We start from the raw sequence: 19,091 nt of genomic DNA, 5'->3' as shown, positions 1-19,091 counted from the left end.
AATGGGGTTGAGGAACACTCAAGAATCACAATATCACCTCACGGGTTGGATAGAAAATGAAGAATAATGAGGATTTTCAAATCTGAAAATAAGAAGCCAAATGAGAAGCACTCCCTCTTTGCAAAAGCAAAATAGTGAGGAAGCCTTTAGAGTGGCTTGGGTAGAAGTTTGGATTCAATGGCACAAACTAGCTTGAAAGCTTTGAGAGCAAAAATTTCTTCAATATAATTTTGGCTTCTCCAAGTTGGAATGAGGAAGAACCCCTCTTTATAATTTACCAAGCTCTTGTAATTTCCACCATTGGATCTTTTTCCATCTTCAAATCTCGACCTTCAATTACATGTATAGATCTCGGCCATTGAATGAATAGATCATTAAATCTTGACGTTGCAATATGTAGCCGTTGCGCTTGCTTCATTTTCCAAGTCTAGCTTTGCAAGATTTGAGTTGTCATGTGCACTTGCGGCCATCTTTGACCATTTGATCAAACTTGCACCAAATCTTGGCCTTGGTATCTCCAACGATTGCCTACAAAATGTGTAGCAACTTGCAGCCATCTTTGACTCCAAAAATCAAGTAAGATCTTCTTTTTTAAGTCAAAAATTGCAAGCAAGAATGTTGTCTTATGCACAACCATTGGATTCACCTTTAAATGGTCATCTTAACCCTTCAAGTCTTGTTGTAATCTGATCCATTTATAATTCAAAACAATTCAATCTCGGCCATAGATTAGTGTACCGTTGGAGCTTGTAGTCTTCAAGAATATCTTCATAATCTAAGTCTTGTCTGGTTGCAAAAATATACTTTCTGATCTCTTACAAATTTCAACCATTGCATTTGTCCTTTAGCTTCATCAATTGTCTTGTCACAAAAATCTGATCATTGACCTCAATAAAGGAAGCATGTGCAAGATCTTGTTTAATGAAGACAAGAGATCCTTCATGTGACCAAACATGTCCCAATAGCAAGGCTGACCCTTCACACGTGCTTGCAATAACATTCTTGAAAAGACCTTGTTGGCAATTTCATAGCCAAGCAAATTTAAACATGTATCTCTCTTGAATTCAAATGAGCTCTTTAACATTCCCTGCAATCTTTAAACAAGCTTGGTCTCTTGATTTCAAATGTGTGGAGACATTTTCCAAAGCTTGAGACATCTTCTAGAACATTAAATCAATTAATTTCAACTGCTCTAGACTTCATATGCTTGGTCCGTATAGCCTTCATGCACAAATGTCTTCATGTGGCATATATTGCTTAAATCGGACACCTTGTGTAACATTTAATGTCCATGTCTGAATCTTGACTTCAAACTCTGAATTTGACAGCACCAATATATCCATATTATACAGTTCCAAGGCTAATTCCAATCATCAATCAAAATGCCTTAGTGGAAGGTTGATGAACATAGGTTTTTCTTGGTTTTCTAGAGATCCAAGCTCATACTTGAAAACTGGACTTCAATTCACTTGAGCAAACTGAATTTTGAGTGATATAACATCCTCATGATGATTAACCTACAAAGAAATAGGAGATAGAACTCTCCAATTGCATGTAAGCTCAAAGAGCTTCATATAGAGCGCATAGGTTAATTACATTAGAAAAACAACCCAGAAATTTCATATTACTGCATGATAAATCATTTTATATATATTAGAATGTCCATATAAAATTTCATAACAATCGGAAATCGTTTGGTCACTCAACCAAGCAAATAAGTCACTAATAGTGAAACCGATAAATTCTAAATGTAAATTCAATGTCATTTTGCAAACTCAGTGTAAATGACCTTTTCTCTTGAACTTTTCTAGGTCAAATATGTTCATAGTGATAAAACTAAGATGCACACGAAATTTCATTTAAATCGGAGTTCATTTGGTTCACCACATTCACAAAGAACACATATGCACAAAATTAGGTAAAACCTAGTTTTGGCGGAATTTAAGCATATGACCAAATATATATGTGATGCACTTAATTTATCATGATTATAGTCCTAGAACATATATTAGACCTTTATGTGCATGTGGTTCAAGTTTCAAGTCATTTAGACCTAAGTTGGTTAAGATAAATTCTGATCATTAGAAGATTAATGCCCTAACTTAATCCATGTATGTTTGTTTTCAAAACTGAATTTCCAACACTATCTCAAAAATATATAGATATCAAATTCACATAGAGATATGCATAAGCCTTAATTTAAGTGTATATGCACAATTAAGATATTAAACAATTAACCAAATAACCATTTAAGCATGTTTTCTAGCATTTTAGGATATGTTCAAGTCAAGCATGCTCACACACATTTTAGTATACAATCATACACAATCATCAAAAAACACAATGTTGACTAGACACTAAGTCTTGGTCCAACAGTTTTATCTTCATTGTTAATTTGTGATCATCAAAGGGGATCATGTGTATGTGATATTTCACAGAGATCTTGAGTTCGAGCCTCTCTAATCCCTTCCCTTGTATTAAAAAAAATTCATGTAATACATAATGAAATATTGCTTAAAATATCTCATTAATAAACTAGTACAAGTGAAGCCCAAACTTGGTCAAAAATTGTTCTTTTTATTGAGAACTTATCTAACGGTCAAAAATTACCTGTAAGATGGAACATAACTTTATTTAAGTCATGTAATCAACTCTTGATATAAATTAAAATAAAACAATTTGTAGACAAACTCTTACTCAAGAAATGAATCAATATTATAACTGCACTCCAAGATTTTTGTTAAATTACACCAAAAACCAACTTACTAAGCTAACTTCAAAGAATACAAACAATCCAATCCAATCCAATCCAAATAGAGTGCTTTAAAATTTATTTATTTTTTCTAAATTACAACTAACATGAATTTTGTAGAACATATTTAAAATGCCTTGTGCAAGCAAGTGACCAATTCGCCAATGTCTACAAGTACCCAAACTAGTTAAGTGAACGTATTTGGGGACTAGTACTTGGAATAAAAGTGATGAGCAAGAAGTTTCGTGGTCTCATTCTAGCAAATGTCACAAAGTCGAACATATAGAGCAGACTATTGTGGGAATTTTCCAAATCCTACCTAAAAAATGAGATACCACCTTTTTTTATTTATTTAATCAAGAGGTATTATCACCCCAATAATCTGTGTTAAAATGAACCTTTATGAAAGGAATGAGACAAGGATGGGACGGGAAGGGGTGTCCCATCTATTGCCTAAATTTATATTGGGTTTGTTCTAAAATGACAAAAAAAAAAAGTTTATAAAGAAAGATATTAACGAGAGGTGATTCAATTAATACTCAATTGAGTTGGGCATATGAGTGTTCAATGTTCGATTCCAACAAAGATTCAGTAGTCACAAAATTCAATTAATAATACAAAAATAATGTAAACTATACAATATACACAGACTAGACCGGAGCATATTGTTATAAGAATATATTAAAAAATCGTGTAAAGTTATTAAAAGAAAATTTAATACAAAATTGGCCTTTAAACCGGAGGCCGACTCGATTCAGCAAGTGGCGCTTCTTGTTCAGGCAGCCGCTTGGAAGATCCCTCGTCGTTTGCCGCCACTGTCTGCGACCTGACCGACGATGCTCTCGTTAAAAATGGTGGTGCCATGCTAAACACCCAACGGTCCGACTTGGTACTCCGATCGAATCGCCCTAAGTTTTTCCCTTTGCTACTCCCGCTTCGATAGCCTCTCCTCAAACTCTCTTCCCTCGGCAACAGACGCAGACTCATAGCCCGGTTCAGCCGGCGATTCATTATCTGCTTCCTTACGTCAACCGGCAATCTCAAAGTGAACCGGTCCGTGTTTTCTCCCGGTTGAATCAATGAATGTCCGGTCGAGTGAGACCTAGGGAATTTAGGTGGTCTACCAGATCTCGACCCACGTGTACGGTTCCTGTTCAAAGTTTGATTCACACTCATGACTTCAGGTTCCGGTGGTCGTTGTTGTCCTAACGCTGCCTCGTCTATTTCCTGCTCTGCTGGTACGACGTCGTTTTGTGCTTCGATGTCTGACGCGGAATCTGAGTCGGGTAAATTCGGTGTTGACTCACCGAGTTCCGGAACCAAATTGGTGCGGCAAACAGGGCACGTGGTGTGAGAGGCCAACCAAGGATCTATACAGTACGCGTGGAACACGTGGTCGCATTTGGGGATCAAACGCAGCGTTTCGTCGTCTTCGAATTCCATCAAACACACCGCGCATTCCAGTGCTCCCTTCCCGATCTTGAGCTCCTTCACTTCGGAGTAAGGAAATATCGGAAGGTTCTCGATCGCCACCGGATCCAGTCCACGCGTCGCCGTATGCGACCGTCCGGTGATAGGCCGCACAATTCCCGAACCGTTGCGCGTGTCCGAGCACTGGCGTATGTAAATAGAGAAGAATCCCATGAAAAACAGAGCCGCAATCAGAACCACGATGATTATTGCCATCGACGGTGAGAATCTCACGTTCGGATAAGAATCCTGGGTGACCTGGCCCATCCCGTACGGTAGCAGCAAAAGCAAAGTAAAAGAAATGATTCGGTACATAGCTGCACAAGATTTCATGATGAAGTCGAAGAATTATCAATTAAGTTTGAGCTGAGCTGCGACTGATTACTACTGATAACTGATCAGCGATGATTGTGGGGGCATGGTTGTGTGAGAGAGAAGAAGGAATGAGTGAGGACAGATAGGATATATAAATGGCGGAGAAGGAAAAGGAAGGAGCCGTGAGCATCAAGACATGAATTGGGGGTTTTCGTTGTGGGACCCAGTGAAGGGAACTTTAGAGATATATCTCAGAGATTAGTCATAGATGTTGCGCCACGTGGACTTGTGGTTGATATCATAGGATAGGATCAGGAAGGTTCCAATGATCATGCAAGAAACTAATTAATTGATTACGGTCCACAATTTCTTGATAGAACGGCTGCCATATATTCAACCTTTATTACGTAATTTCCATTTTACTCACAAATCTTGAGAATATTTCACATAATCATCCCACCACTTCACCAATTAAATGTTAATTCCAGAATAAGCCACTTCGAATAACTTCATTGAATGGCTTTTATCTTTTATCTGGTTGATTTCAGTTTGTACTTCATCTTCTATGGCGACCCGAGTTCCAACCGTTTTGTTTGGATTCCATTTCAACATGTCTGAATCTATGAATCTATCAGGTCTATGATATTTTTCAAAAAAAAAATCACTGAATTTCATATGGGTTTGAATCATACGGAGAGGTCCTCCTCTTATTTGTAAAAGAGTTCCTCAAGCCATCTATTCTGATATGCCCTATTTTATGTTCTCCTTTTTGTTGCTATACATATGTGACTTACCAAAAAAAAAAAATCATACTGAGAGGTCCATCAGAGATCAGAAATTGTTGAAGAAATTTAATTATGTAAATACCTTCAAAGTTTATGGTCTATATATATAATACAAGTGAAAATAAATAATTTTCTACCAGCGTGACGGTGTCATGGAAGGTAGTTTTCTCAGTTAAGAAGCGAAAGTCAACTTCAAAAAGTCATACAAAATTGGATGATTCATAATTTCATACAAAGATTTTTGCTTCCAGAGCGCAAGGAAATTCAATGTTGACTATATATGTAGATCTTTACCTCAGCCATGATGATTTCGTTTCCTTCTTTTTCTATGTATTGACCTTGTATGGTCAAAGTATCTATGGTTGAATTTTGAAAGAAAACCAAACAACTATTAGACTTCCTATGCTTTCTTGTTTGACCTTTGAATGATCGAGATCCTCCGCTTCCATTTCAATATTTTCTATGCAATATTTGCATGTCCCTCACTTCAGGTCATGAGTTATAGTCTCATCTCCTCCTGAATATTTATAAGAAGGTGTGCGGGCTTAGTATGTCCATGCATGGGCTTGGTTTGTGCTTCCTGCGTAGGGCCTGTTGACACATGTACTTTCCTAGGCTTGATCTGGTGGTGTGTCATATATTGTAGTTGTACTTGTACTAAAAAAATTAATAAAACAATAAATAATTATTTCTCGTAAGATAAAAATTAAAACAAAGATGATCAGGATTCGAATTCTCCTTCTCCATTTAAAAAAAAAAAAAAGTCACATTTTTATTTATCTTTTTTTATATTTTGTTAAATTAAGCCGGAAAATAAGGAATCAATTAGAGAACAATAGGTACACTCTTTAACCAAGGAATGATAATATAATGGTCATTGTAACAGTATATTACCAATCCAATATTTGTTGGTATCAGAAGAGGGAATGGTCATTCCCTTGTGTATGTAATGACCATTCTCTTCTCCTACCTCATGAATGGTCATTCTCATTCCTATTGGCTTCTTACTATTATTTCCCTTTATAAATATTATTTTAAGGTCTCTTATTGTCTAATAATGGTCCAAATATTTTTTAAAAGTGTCTTAAAAATAAATATAACAATATAATATATAATAATTTAATAATATATTATTTGAGTTTATTTGAAAAATTATCATGATTTGTTTAGGAAGAGATAAAGACTAAAATACACAAGGGTATTTTGGTTAATAAATACTTCATTTCATTTCCATTCCATTCCATTTCAACAAATATTTTGTATACTAAATATTGTTTTTCATCATTACTATCATTATTAATGCAACCAAATGTATCATTGTAATGGTCATTCTCATTTTCATTTCCGTTATCAATCTCATTCCAATTACCATTACGAGTCTCTACGAAAACTAAACGAAACCTTATAAATTCGTACTTCTTTGTCCAAACATTTTTTAAATGATGAGCAGGAGCGACCAGCGTAGCAAACCCCCTTGGACGTGGTCATGGGAGGTGTAGCAAATTTTCATTGGAAATGACCATAGGAGTACTCATTCGTTGTAAAATATTCAGTTTGAGCCATGATTACTGTCCAAAGGGCGAATACGTTACCACAACCCAAATATTTTACCAACTAGCAGTGAGCACTTCTCCACAGGAACATAGGAGGCGTAGCAAACTTCCATTACACAAATGTTTGGTTTGAGCCACTGTCCAAAGGGTGAGCCCATCACCACTGCCCAAACCAGAAAACTAGCTGACAATGAGTCCTTCTTCACAAGGGTCTATAAGGCGCAAAGTTACCCAAATTCATATAGACGAAATATGAACAAATCTTGTATTTTATGAGCCTTGAACCTACAACCCTCTTGAGAATAAACAACTCTTGTTAACTGGACTACTACTTTATCTTTATATATTTTTATTTGTCTATCACTTCTTTACCATTTATCTTTATCTATATATTAAACAATTAAAAATCATAAAAGACATTAATAAATATCTTATTTATAATAATGATAATTATACAAAAGATGATATCAACTTATTGTTATTATTTTAAAATTATTGTTAAATTATGATATTATTAATATTAAAATAAAATTATTTGTATTTGTAATAATGAGTTAGAGTTGAAAGTGGTTAGAGATAATTATGTTGAAAAATAATAAAATATTTGATTTGATATTGGAATGGATAATGTGATTGGAGTGGTGTTAAAATAGGAATCCCCTAAAATAGATTTTTGATTAAAATAGGGAAGATGATGTCTCTCAAAATGAGATGTTGGGTTGGAGTTGCTCTTATAGAAGAAGTCCATTATATATATGTTTGCCTTCTATTTGATTATGTCATGCAGTTTGGCATTTAATTGATGCCCATGCATTCAAAATTCAAACATTACAATATTAAAATTGCAAAAAAAAAAAAAAAAGGTAAGGAATCTCTAATTGGACTTTGAGTTGGGCCAAGCTAAAAAGTTTCAAACTTTCAATTGTTGGGCTTCAGAGCAACCACCTTCAATATGTCATCAGAAGGAGTACGTGTACCAAAAAAGATAAAGATCCCAACAATTGGGATCCCAGTTATCTTAGTTGCTGAGGTGTATGCACAAGATTTAATATGCTTGTGATGGGTTCAATTAGGCCTTGATTACGAATATATGTCAATAATTTGTATTTCGTCCCAACAACAAAAAAGGTGTTTTCTTTTTCTTTTTTCCCTAAGTGGTCATTTGGATACTCAATTTTCCACCTCCAAGAGACAATAGGTTCAAGTGAAGGATATGTGATCATCTCCTAAAACAAAACACACAATACCTTAGTTGGACGTACATCTTTCGACGACATTTCGTATTTCACCCTAACTGATACACATGGATACCGTTTATCATTTGTTCTTCTTTCGTATTCTACAATTATGATTGTTGCTCATTGTTTGAAACAACATTCATAATAAGAACTATTATCATTTTAAAAAAATTCAATTCCCCAAATATTCGTTTTTGATGTATTGTTTTCTCTATGACCAAATTTAATTAAATAGTTCTGTGTTTAAATAAAAAATTACGAGATAGTAAATTAAAGGGTAAATGTTACCAATTCTCTATGCGGTTTGAGTAATTTCTAGGTATATCCCTTGTGATTCCAAAAATTTGAGAATTAACACTCGTTGTATTTAGGTTTATCTTATGTGAGATCCCTCTATCAATCCTCTTTTATAGTATGAGAACAGTGTTTTGGGGGCCGGAAATAAAATTTTCATCTATAATAATACCTCCATCTCCAACCACATTTTTCCAATGATGCAAAAAAAAAAAAAAAAAACAACTGTGAGTTAATCTAGGCGTAGAGGGTGTTTGTTGGAATTTTTGGGAGAATACATCTAGAAATGGTCTAAAACAGACAAAGAGTGCGTAACATTAATAATGATAGACATAAAATTTTCACTTTAATAATTCAGAATTCGTGAATGTCTCATAATATCAATGAAAAGTAGTACCTCGCACGTCATTTACTTTCAAAAGTTGTATTAATAATAGACATTACTTAATTACACAATCAAATCTCAATCAAACACTCTCTCTCTACACATATACATATACATACATACATATATATGAATTCTATATAAGATTCTAAAGTGAGCTCATAAAATAAGTTCCAAACTTTTAGGTTTCAAAATGTTTTTTAAACAATTTAGAAATTTTGATTGATCTTACAAACCCAATAATATTTTTTTGTCCGAAACAAAAATTAAATTTAATATAAAAAGTGCATGATAATTTTGGATCATTGGATTCATAAAAAAAAGTCGAACTTTAAAAGTGAATCCTAAAAATTAGAATATCATTTTATTTATGATCTCATAAGATAATTCATATATATAATGACTTGACAATGACTGAAGGGAGTCTTCATAGTAACGTGAAATTAAAAAAAAATTAACAGGCTGGAGTACACGATTGCTATATATAATTCTCTAGGCTTCTCTGACTCTAGAGGTCTAGCCTGGGTAGCTATCTATGTGTTCTCTTGGAAGTTTGTGTTAGGTTCAAAGAAACTATAATTATTACAATCATAATCATCATTAAAAGCATTTTTTTTAATTGCTAATCGTTGAATTGAAACCATGTATGCATATCTTTTATTTCCGATAAGTTTTAGGGTTACATTCTTGAACCATCGATAGACAATCAATCCAAGTTTATCAAAAGAAAGAAAAAAAAAGTCAAATTTTTTTAAAAATATTTTAGAGATTGGAGAATTGAACTTTGCCACCCAAATGTGTAGTCAAGAAAGGCGTCAAATTTTAATGAGACAAACGAACATGCGACTTAGTGTTAGAATTGTAGACAGTAACTTTGAGGTTACAAGTTTAATTTTGAAAACAACCATTTTACATATAATGTGGGGATAAAATATGTATACATCTTACCTATTCCAAATCTCGTCTACTCTGCAAATTTTGTGTATAGATGTTGCTTATCTTTTATATAATTTTAATTAGGAAAATAGCTATTTTTCAACATATATTTCATGAAATTATGTAACGAACAGAACAACTCCTTAAAATAAATATTAAAAAACTATGACGTTATGTTTGGTTGCACCATTCTGATCAGAATCGGAACGCTCAATTCCATTCCAAAACAAATTCATGCGTTTGGCTATGGCTTTTACATCGAAATGGAACGGTGAATTTCGTTCCTGTCCGGAATTGAAGTTCCGGCCTCTACCTAAGGAAGTTTGTATACCGACAGGAATGGGAATTGGTTTTGCAAATGTGATTATAATTTTATCCCATTGCTTGGGTATCTTTCCAGCACCAACCAGCCCCAGCGTATAAGGTCTAACGCAGATATTGAATGGCATCTTTATTGTAAACGTTGAAAGATGTCTTCATGTTTGAATTTGTTTTTTGATTTTAATAATAATTTATTTACAAAATTTAATGAGTTATATCTTTTTAAATTAAAAAAAAATAATTATTTTTAAAATATAAAGCAATTAGATAAGTGTGTTTGTCCTCCTCTTGTTGGCCCAATATGAAATAACTGTGTTGTCCTCCTAAATATAATACAAAGTTATCATTAAAGGACAATACGTTTAAGGGATAATATAGTCTTTTCTCAGCTATTTCCATTCCTATTCTTCAATGTTTCTGTCACAATTCACCAATCAAACATCGGAATCATTGAAATTTTCATTCTCATTCATGTTCCCTTTCTCATTCATGTTTCCATTCTTATTTTTGTTCCCATTCCCGTTCTCATTCTCGCAACAAACCAAACATGGCATGAGTTTTTCTCGATTTTTGTTGTGACACAAAAGGCTATTTATGTCAATTAATTCTCCGATTAACGAGACTTACGTGGAGCTAGGTCATTCACCCTAAATAATTGTTGGATGTCGTTCTATTATTACAAGAGAGTGGTTTTAGGGTTACGCCGTTGTTTTGAATCCACCTTAACAGTTCATGGTGTGTCTGGCATTGGTACGGCTAACGGTGTGGCCTACTACTTTGTTTGCTCCTCCAAATGCATTATTACATTACGTCACATCAATATAGTACATCTAAAGTTTTTAATCTTTTTGAAAAAATAATGGAAAAAAAACATACACTATGTAATGAAATTGCATGCTTTTCTTGTTTTGATAAGAAACAAGATATATTCAGAAAAAATGGAAATACAAATAGGGCATCAAGGGATGCCTGGGAGCCGTGACAACAAGTAATAGTGCAAAAGACTATAATAAAAGTAGAAATTACAAACACTCCCGGTGTGCGGTATGGAGTGTATCAAAGGAAAAGGAGAGCTCCTTCAAAATCATAAACATAATCTGTTGATCTCATTACACCTTTCTTTGCAATCAGATTTGCCATCCCATTTGCTTCTCTGAAGATGTGAATTATGTCAACCTTTGGCAAGCTGCACTTTTGCTAGCTCAGTTGCATTGCAGACTTGAGCGAGCCTCCATGGAACCATGCCAGATCCTTACGCCCACGAAAAGGCGTTCCGGGAATCTGTTTCCGCTAGGGGTGGAGAAAAATTGGTTTTGGCTTTGTTTCAAGTCAGACAACGGAACATGTTTATGAGACATTTATATGTTCGGATCCTAATCTGGATTGAATTTTGGATATATTTAACTGACCAAATCCGGATTAGTCTAAATTTGGACAAGTAAACCGCACAATAACCTAATTTGAGTTGGGTTTGGACAAGTAAACTGGATAAGATTTCCTTATTTGGACTCGGATATGGTTTTAAACCCAACCAAAATTTTGTGTTTGAACCCAAATTTCGGACATATAACTTATGTCCAAACTTAGCTTAATCCGGACCGAACAAAGTTTCGCCACCCCTATTCGTATTAGAGCAAATTCAACCCAAGTTGTTAAAATGGGGTGCTAAAACTCTATTTTACCATCTTGAATAGTGTAATAGTAGAGTGGTATAATTTCTTGATTCCACCCCAAAGAAAATGGAGTACTAAATGGTTGTTTTGGGCAAGGACTATTTAAAGTCCATCATCTCCACTCATAACTGCCTTCTCCATTTATACCTTCTCTCTTATCCTATTCAAAAATGCTAAATTTAGCATCCCACCATCCAAGGTGCTATTTTAGCACCCCTTTGTAGTGATGATTTTCTTAGCTTGATGTGCTATTTTGATAATTAAAGCCAGATAACACCCCTTTGAGTACATTACTCTTAGGGAATATGAGAGTAATATCCATGTGTTGCCACATGCTATGATTTGATGAAACTTTTCGTGTCATCAGATTGAAAATTTATGTGCACGTAAGCCTAACAGCTCGAAAAATTAATAGAACCTACGTGTTGGGCCAAACTTATCATGTCACAGCTGAGGGAAAGTTAAATCGTCAATACATACATACATACTTACATGCAACAAGACCACATATTAAGCCAATTGTTGGAAAGTTTAGCAAAAAAACAAACACTTTTTAGAATGAGCTTAAAAGATATAAAAACAAAGTTGTAATAAAAGTTGTGAAATAAACTATGAGTAATTTGGTAAAATTTTTAGAAGATGGTAATTCATAAACTATGAAAATTATATAATACTTATTTTTAATATTATTTTTTGAATTAAAGAATTCAAATTAATTATAATATAATAAAACAACATAAAAGAAAAGGAAACAAAAATATAAATATTGGCCGCTTAACAATCCAACAATTTTTTTGCCAACGGTACTCAACAAAGGCGTTTGGTGGAGTAGCGCGCGGGACCGCCCTACCAAATAGAGCTCACATCTTATAAGCTACCTTATTTTCATAGCTTATAAGTTATCTTATTTTGACAGTAAATAATCACAATACCAAGGCCACCTTTGGAGCGATGTTGACAAATAATCCACTGTTATTTATATCCTGGAAAGAAAATTGTAATTAGAGCCTTGAGAATAATCCGATTGGAGCCTCGAGAATAATCTATGGCAGTCCATAGATTTTATGCTAACCTTTCTAGACGACAATGAGATTTTCGAGCTGCAGTTTGGTAGGAAGAAATCAGATCGAGGGAAAAAGTGTTATTGCCTTTTAGGAATTAATTCTTGCTTTTTCTTGTACATTTTTGTTGGATTGGGTCCAATAGATGCCTGGATAGAGACATATGTTGGTCTGATTCAATGGCATGATATGTGGGGTTGTCCTTTGTGTTTTTAAGACGTGCTACAACAAATTACATCTCTTCTAAGGATTTGAGGGAATATATATTAGAGATACGTCAGACCCCACTACTTAATTTCATTTTCACACTATAAAAATCAAAACTAGCTAGTAATTACAATTCCTTGTCACTTGACCTCCATCTTCTATATATATATATATCCACACACACACATATCACATATATATGACATGGTTGGAGGTTGGATTCCTGCCATTGCTTGAATATAGTGCGGCTGACTTAGAGTATGTGTTGTGGCGTACCATGCAGGGATCCAACATTAGATATTAGAGTCGGAATTTTGTGCGGAGTCCAGGATTTGAGGGCAATGTTCTAGATTTTTTTTTTTTCGGTTCTATATATATTATTTGATATAGGCCGCCTAAACTTAAATCGTGCTTTTCGTGTACAAAAAAATTTCACCTAACAAATGAATAAATTGGGCTCAAAACCCAACGTGTGGCCAGAAATAAAGACCGAAAGTCTTCAATATGATTGTTGTCAGGTGAGAAGATTAGATGAATCTTCAATTATATATTTATATCCAATTGTGAAGACCGAAAGGCGAAAACGTCTTTTCCAAATATCATCGGCAACAACAATATCTAATTCCTTGAAACTAGTTTTGTTTTCATGCACACCTCGTACAGACACTGACAAAGTTTCCGGTAATACCCCATCATATATAGATATAGATACATACGTTTTTGTGTGCATGGCATTAATGGCATACCGACTCCCTCTAAAACACGGCATTTGCAATATTCATGCATTTGAACCGATCATATCGTCCGAACCCTAAATGACAGTTAATTAGTTGACAAAATATAATAAATTAAATAGAATAGCATAACCACTTAGTAATAATTGATTTAATTAAGGATAAATCCATTTGATTTGGGAAGAACCCTAGCTAACTTGTCTTTGAAAATCAAAGTTAAGAGAGATCCAGCAGTACAATTAATGTTATCAACACAGCTGGGCGCTGGCTGTATGCGATTCTAATTATTGTATTAACATTGTTGACAAAAGATGCTTATAGATAGGTTTTGCAAGTCTAATTATTATATATATAGCTAGCTTGGGTTAATCCAAAACGAGTTTTAGTCTTCTGGAAGACGACACTAATTGTCATCCTATGAAATGATTACTTCAAACAAGAAATTTTAAACTGTTTCACCAGTTGGATATATACATGATCCTAATAAAGCTTTGTTTTATGGTTTGTTTAGAAGCCAAGTTTAAACAATGGGTGTTAATTCAATTATAAAGAATTAACTTGTCATAAGAGTTAAATTAGAAGTTTTAAAATAGTTGGCAAATGCTATGATTGGTTTTCCTAATCAAAATAGTAGGATTTTTTTTTTAGACAACACAACATATTACATATAATAGTCCTATTTTTTAACCGATAACGACACCATACGTACTTGTCATTTTCACATTCAATATGACCCTAAATTCATGCCGTCAAGAATCAAGCATGCGCTCACAAAAGTTTCCCACTTGATGATAGCATAAGTTGGGTGAAAACCCAGTATTTGGTCACAAAGACATTGCTCCCAGTGAGAATTGAACTCAAGACTTTCCGAATTCATACAGTTTGGCGGCAGAGAAATTCACCAATTAAGTTATCACCCAAGTGATTATATTGGTACTCGAATTATCAAGTGCCCTAAACTAGCCCAAGTATATATATAAATGTAGCAAACATTTTTCAAAAGAATTGAAGTATGTAAAAAGCCAACCTGACTTTTTTTTTTAAATAGGGATTTGGGGAGGGGGTAGGATTCAAATTCACGGCAGAATGGGTGAGTGATCCCTTACATGCAATGTGATTGCCATTCAACCAACGGCTCACTTGCAAAAAAGAAAATGCAACTTGAATTGACACATGCATAAATAATTTATATTACTTTACGTTATACAATTCTGTTATATATATAGACAGAATTGTATAACGTATATAGCTTTTGTTGTTTCATGTTTGTGTGGTCACATTGCTTCTGTATTTTTACATCTTTGTCATTTACAAAGCTATGGAACTTTTTTGTGGGGACGATGATAATAATTTATCATATATAATAGGCCTTTTTAGTCTCTTTTTCAGTTTTCCTAAACTTTAAATCTGCAAGAATCTCTACACTGCACAGGCTTTTTTTGGTAACTCTAATATTAGTGAGTTCGTATATCAGACCATATTATTACCGAATCATCAGAAATTATTCAATATGGTCCCACTCCAGTACCATGTCATACGCTGATATGGTCCATCCGACCCAATGAGATGGTGCCAACTCACAGGCGATTAGTACATTTTTCAAATTTAAATTGCAATATTGTATCTATCTTCATTCTCAACTATGCATACATTATTATCGACTACTCGTGAATTGATATCATCCCATTGGTTATGGTACATTATATGAGTGATTAGTGAATGATGTGATATGTCCGTCGTCTCTTTGAGTGGGTTCTTCTTAAAGTTGAAAGAAGGAAATAATTTTTTTCCAACTTATGAAGTAATATCATTAGACAGCACATAACAATAAATAAAAAAAAAGGAAATGCCTTGGAAAATTTACATCCATAATGAGTATGATTTTCACGTGCAATAAGCCTGTAGATTTGTTCCATTTAGCCCTTTTAAATGCACCATTTCACCTCACCATCCATTGATTCACCACCCAAAAAGCCAAAGAGAAAGAGAGATAGAGAGAGAGAGAGAGAGACAGAGAGAGAGAGAGAATGGCACTGGAGGCAGTAGTTTTCCAGCAAGACTGGTTTACACACAACAGCAATCAAGACCTCTACAACTTCCTGGAAAACAATTGGAGCAATCACATCACTGGCCTAGAAAATGAAGAAGATGAAGAAGAGAAAGCAAGCTCATATGATTTTCTCGACAACCAAACAGACAATTGGAATTCTTCTATTTCTGACTTTAACAATTTGCAGCTGAGTAACAACAATGCAGCCTCAGATTTCAACACGCCTTCCGGAGATACATCCACAGACATCATGACTACTGATACTATACGTCCTAAGAGACGCAGATCCAAGAGCAGAAAGAACAAACAAGAGATCGAGAATCAAAGAATGACTCACATTGCTGTGGAGCGCAATCGAAGAAAGCAAATGAATGAGTATCTCTCAGTGATTCGATCTCTAATGCCAGAATCCTATGCTCAAAGGGTATGCTACATTCATCTCTTGTTACATTTTTTTTTAAACAAGGGTTCATCTTGCAAATTGTGATAATAGAAACCCTAAACTTTGAACACACGATATCTCGCTTGCGCTGAGAGTTACCGCAGTCAAGTTCACCATCTCAACCAACGGCCCATTGTTGTACATCCTTGTTTTTTTTGGGCATAATCATCCTCAACTAATTAGCTTTCATCTTCATGTAGGGTGATCAAGCATCGATAATCGGGGGCGCAATCAATTATGTTAAGGAGCTTGAGCAGAGAATACGCTTAATTGATGTCCACAAAGAAATCAAGGCAGCAAAATCTGCTGCTACTGCTGCTGATGATGATAGTGCTAATAATTCTCAAACTTTCTCTGAATTCTTCACATTCCCACAGTACTCAAAATCTAATGTTGCAGACATAGAAGTAACAATGGTGGAGACTCATGCCCACGTCAAGATAAGGTCGAAAAGGCGGCCTAAGCTGCTCTTGAAGTTGGTTTCTGGGTTGCAGACTCTCTGTCTCACTGTTCTTCACCTTAATGTCACAACAGCCCAACAAATTGTCCTCTACTCTGTCAGTGTCAAGGTATGTTAATAACTGAATTTCACTAATTAACAAGAGAAATTAAGAAAAACTCAAATAATTAATGGTTTTGGAGATTAATTTCTTTGTTTAATTAATTCATTAATGCAGGTAGAAGATGAGTGTAAGCTGACTTCAGTGGATGAGATTGCAACAGCAGTGTATGAGTTGCTAGGTAGGATTCAAGCAAATGTTGTGTGTTAATTAATTTACATAAGCATTTGTGTGACTTTCTCTCTTTGTTTTGCATTAATATTTCTTTGTCAATCTCCAAGTAATGTCTCTCCGCACTAGGTCTCGGCTCAAGTGTCAACTGGTCCACGGAGGTTAGGGATCTTCCATGTGATCCAGTGTTTACCAATTAGTTATCTAGTAAACAGTTGGATGGGTTTCACATTATCAAAAAAAAAGTAATGTCTCTCCAATCATGTTTCCAGTTAACTTTTTTTTTTTTTTTTAATTTCTTTGTAAGTCAATTTTTGTGATTTGCTTTTGGGCACTTTATTTTTTTGCTTTCTAACCAAAATGTATGTCATGTGGAGTTGGACTATATGTTTATTGTCAATTACTTGAATTTAGGTAGCTAGCATGGGCCATCCATATAATTGACTATGCTCTCCGATGCGCTTACAATGACACCAGTTTGATTCTTACTGGGTCCGTACATGAAATTATCATATATTTGCGAATCTAAATTAACTGTAAAGGGTAAAATTAGTGCTCCTCGTCCTAACATAAAACAACAAATTTTGCTATGATGGCTGTGGAAAAGTTGTTTAAAAAGGTACAGTACTCTTTAACCTTTTTTTTATGATTCCTTTTCAATCAAATTTATATAGTAAAAAACACTCAGGTGCATCTATGTGACATAGTAATTATGTCTAGACTGATGTGGACTTAAATTCCACCATCAGGTTCGCACGCACGTTAAGTTTTACACATGACAACAAAGTAAGTTGGGTCAAAATTCAATGCGTAGCTACAAGGATATGAGCACAAGGATATTGCTCATAGTGAGAATTGAATGCAATATCTTCCGAATCCGTACAATTTTTTTTCCAAAAAGATTTACCACTAGGAGATCGTCCAAGTAGTTTACTGCTTACATAACCACTCGATCTATCTATATATTAAGTTTATTTCATAATATAGGGGGGTGTGGTTGTATACTAGTACCCAAGAAAACAACGACATTAGAAATAAACTCTTTTTAAGTTAAATCTTAACAAATAATTTCACTCCAACTCCTAAATTATATAGATTTTAGGTAGGGGTGGAAAAAATCGGTTCCTAGTCAATTAACAGCACGTGTTTATGAAATATTTACATATCCAGACCTTAATTCGGATTGGATTTCAGACGTACTTAATTGACCAAACCCGGATGGTTTAAATCTGAACAAATAAATCAGACAATAATCTAATTTGGATTAGGGTCCGGACAATTAAATCGGACAAAATTTATGTGCTTGATTTTAAATTAGACAAAATTTTTATATTTGAACCCAGATGTCAAACATATAACTTATGTTCAAACTTGATTTAATCTAAGTTAGATAAATTTGATCATTCGGATCGGATAGATTTTTGTCACCCCTAATTTTAAGAGCATAACATAGTGTGAGCTGGTTTCATTAATACAAGTGCTTTTGAATAAAATCCACCATATAATTATTTAAGATAATTGTTCATTGTCAGAATGAAGGTAAAAATGAACTAACTGCATGCAACTTTACAGTTGGACAATGATTCATCAAAGACAAGACTGCCCAGGTAAATTTTTTTTTAAAAAAAACACCATTCTAATTGATATTTTACCATTTTCAACTCTGCAAGCCCTGGTTAACTTGGCTTCATGTTGGATTGGTGGTCAACCTATATTGTCAAATTTTGTACCAAACATAGACAAAAGTAAAAAACACCTTCATTTAGTATTTACAAATTTAGAGAAGACATATGATATATAGGGTGCCTTGGGAAGTAATGTAGAGTATTTTAGAGAAGAAAGGAGTCCCAATTAGCTATATTAATATGAATAAGGATATGAATGAATTGGAATTGGATTGGACCCCCCAAAGGCGCGATTGGTATAAAGTCAATGTTGATGGTTCTTGCATGCAAGGGGAGACTTGGGCTGGTATTGGTGTCATCATTAGAGATTCTTGTGGCTGTGCTCACTTGGATATCTGGCCTCAAAAATTCCCAGCAGGTAGGGGACCAGATATGATTGAGGCCCTGACTTTCCAATTTGGGGTGTAAATGGCCTTGGACTACAACTTATTTCCTTTCCACTTGGAAGGAGATGCTTCT

The 19,091-nt window shown here is 34.5% G+C and overlaps 2 protein-coding genes across 2 annotated transcripts; one reads left to right on the top strand and one right to left on the bottom strand.

The window, feature by feature from the left end:
• Positions 1-3,284: 3,284 nt before the first annotated feature.
• On the bottom strand, positions 3,285-4,864 carry LOC120010329 (E3 ubiquitin-protein ligase ATL6-like). The gene has a single exon (XM_038861105.1). It carries the CDS (start codon positions 4,553-4,555, stop codon positions 3,485-3,487), a length of 1,071 nt encoding a protein of 356 aa, XP_038717033.1. The 5' UTR covers positions 4,556-4,864; the 3' UTR covers positions 3,285-3,484.
• A 10,811-nt stretch (positions 4,865-15,675) lies between these two features.
• Positions 15,676-17,347, top strand: LOC120010137 (transcription factor bHLH96-like). The gene is made up of 4 exons (XM_038860843.1): positions 15,676-16,198; positions 16,417-16,785; positions 16,894-16,957; positions 17,058-17,347. Exons 1-4 carry the CDS (start codon positions 15,752-15,754, stop codon positions 17,111-17,113), a joined length of 936 nt encoding a protein of 311 aa, XP_038716771.1. The 5' UTR covers positions 15,676-15,751; the 3' UTR covers positions 17,114-17,347.
• Positions 17,348-19,091: the final 1,744 nt, after the last annotated feature.

Source organism: Tripterygium wilfordii, chromosome 12 (genome assembly GCF_013401445.1).
Source record: "Tripterygium wilfordii isolate XIE 37 chromosome 12, ASM1340144v1, whole genome shotgun sequence".
Taxonomy (NCBI): domain Eukaryota; kingdom Viridiplantae; phylum Streptophyta; class Magnoliopsida; order Celastrales; family Celastraceae; genus Tripterygium; species Tripterygium wilfordii.
This window is presented reverse-complemented; position numbering and strand designations above follow the sequence as displayed.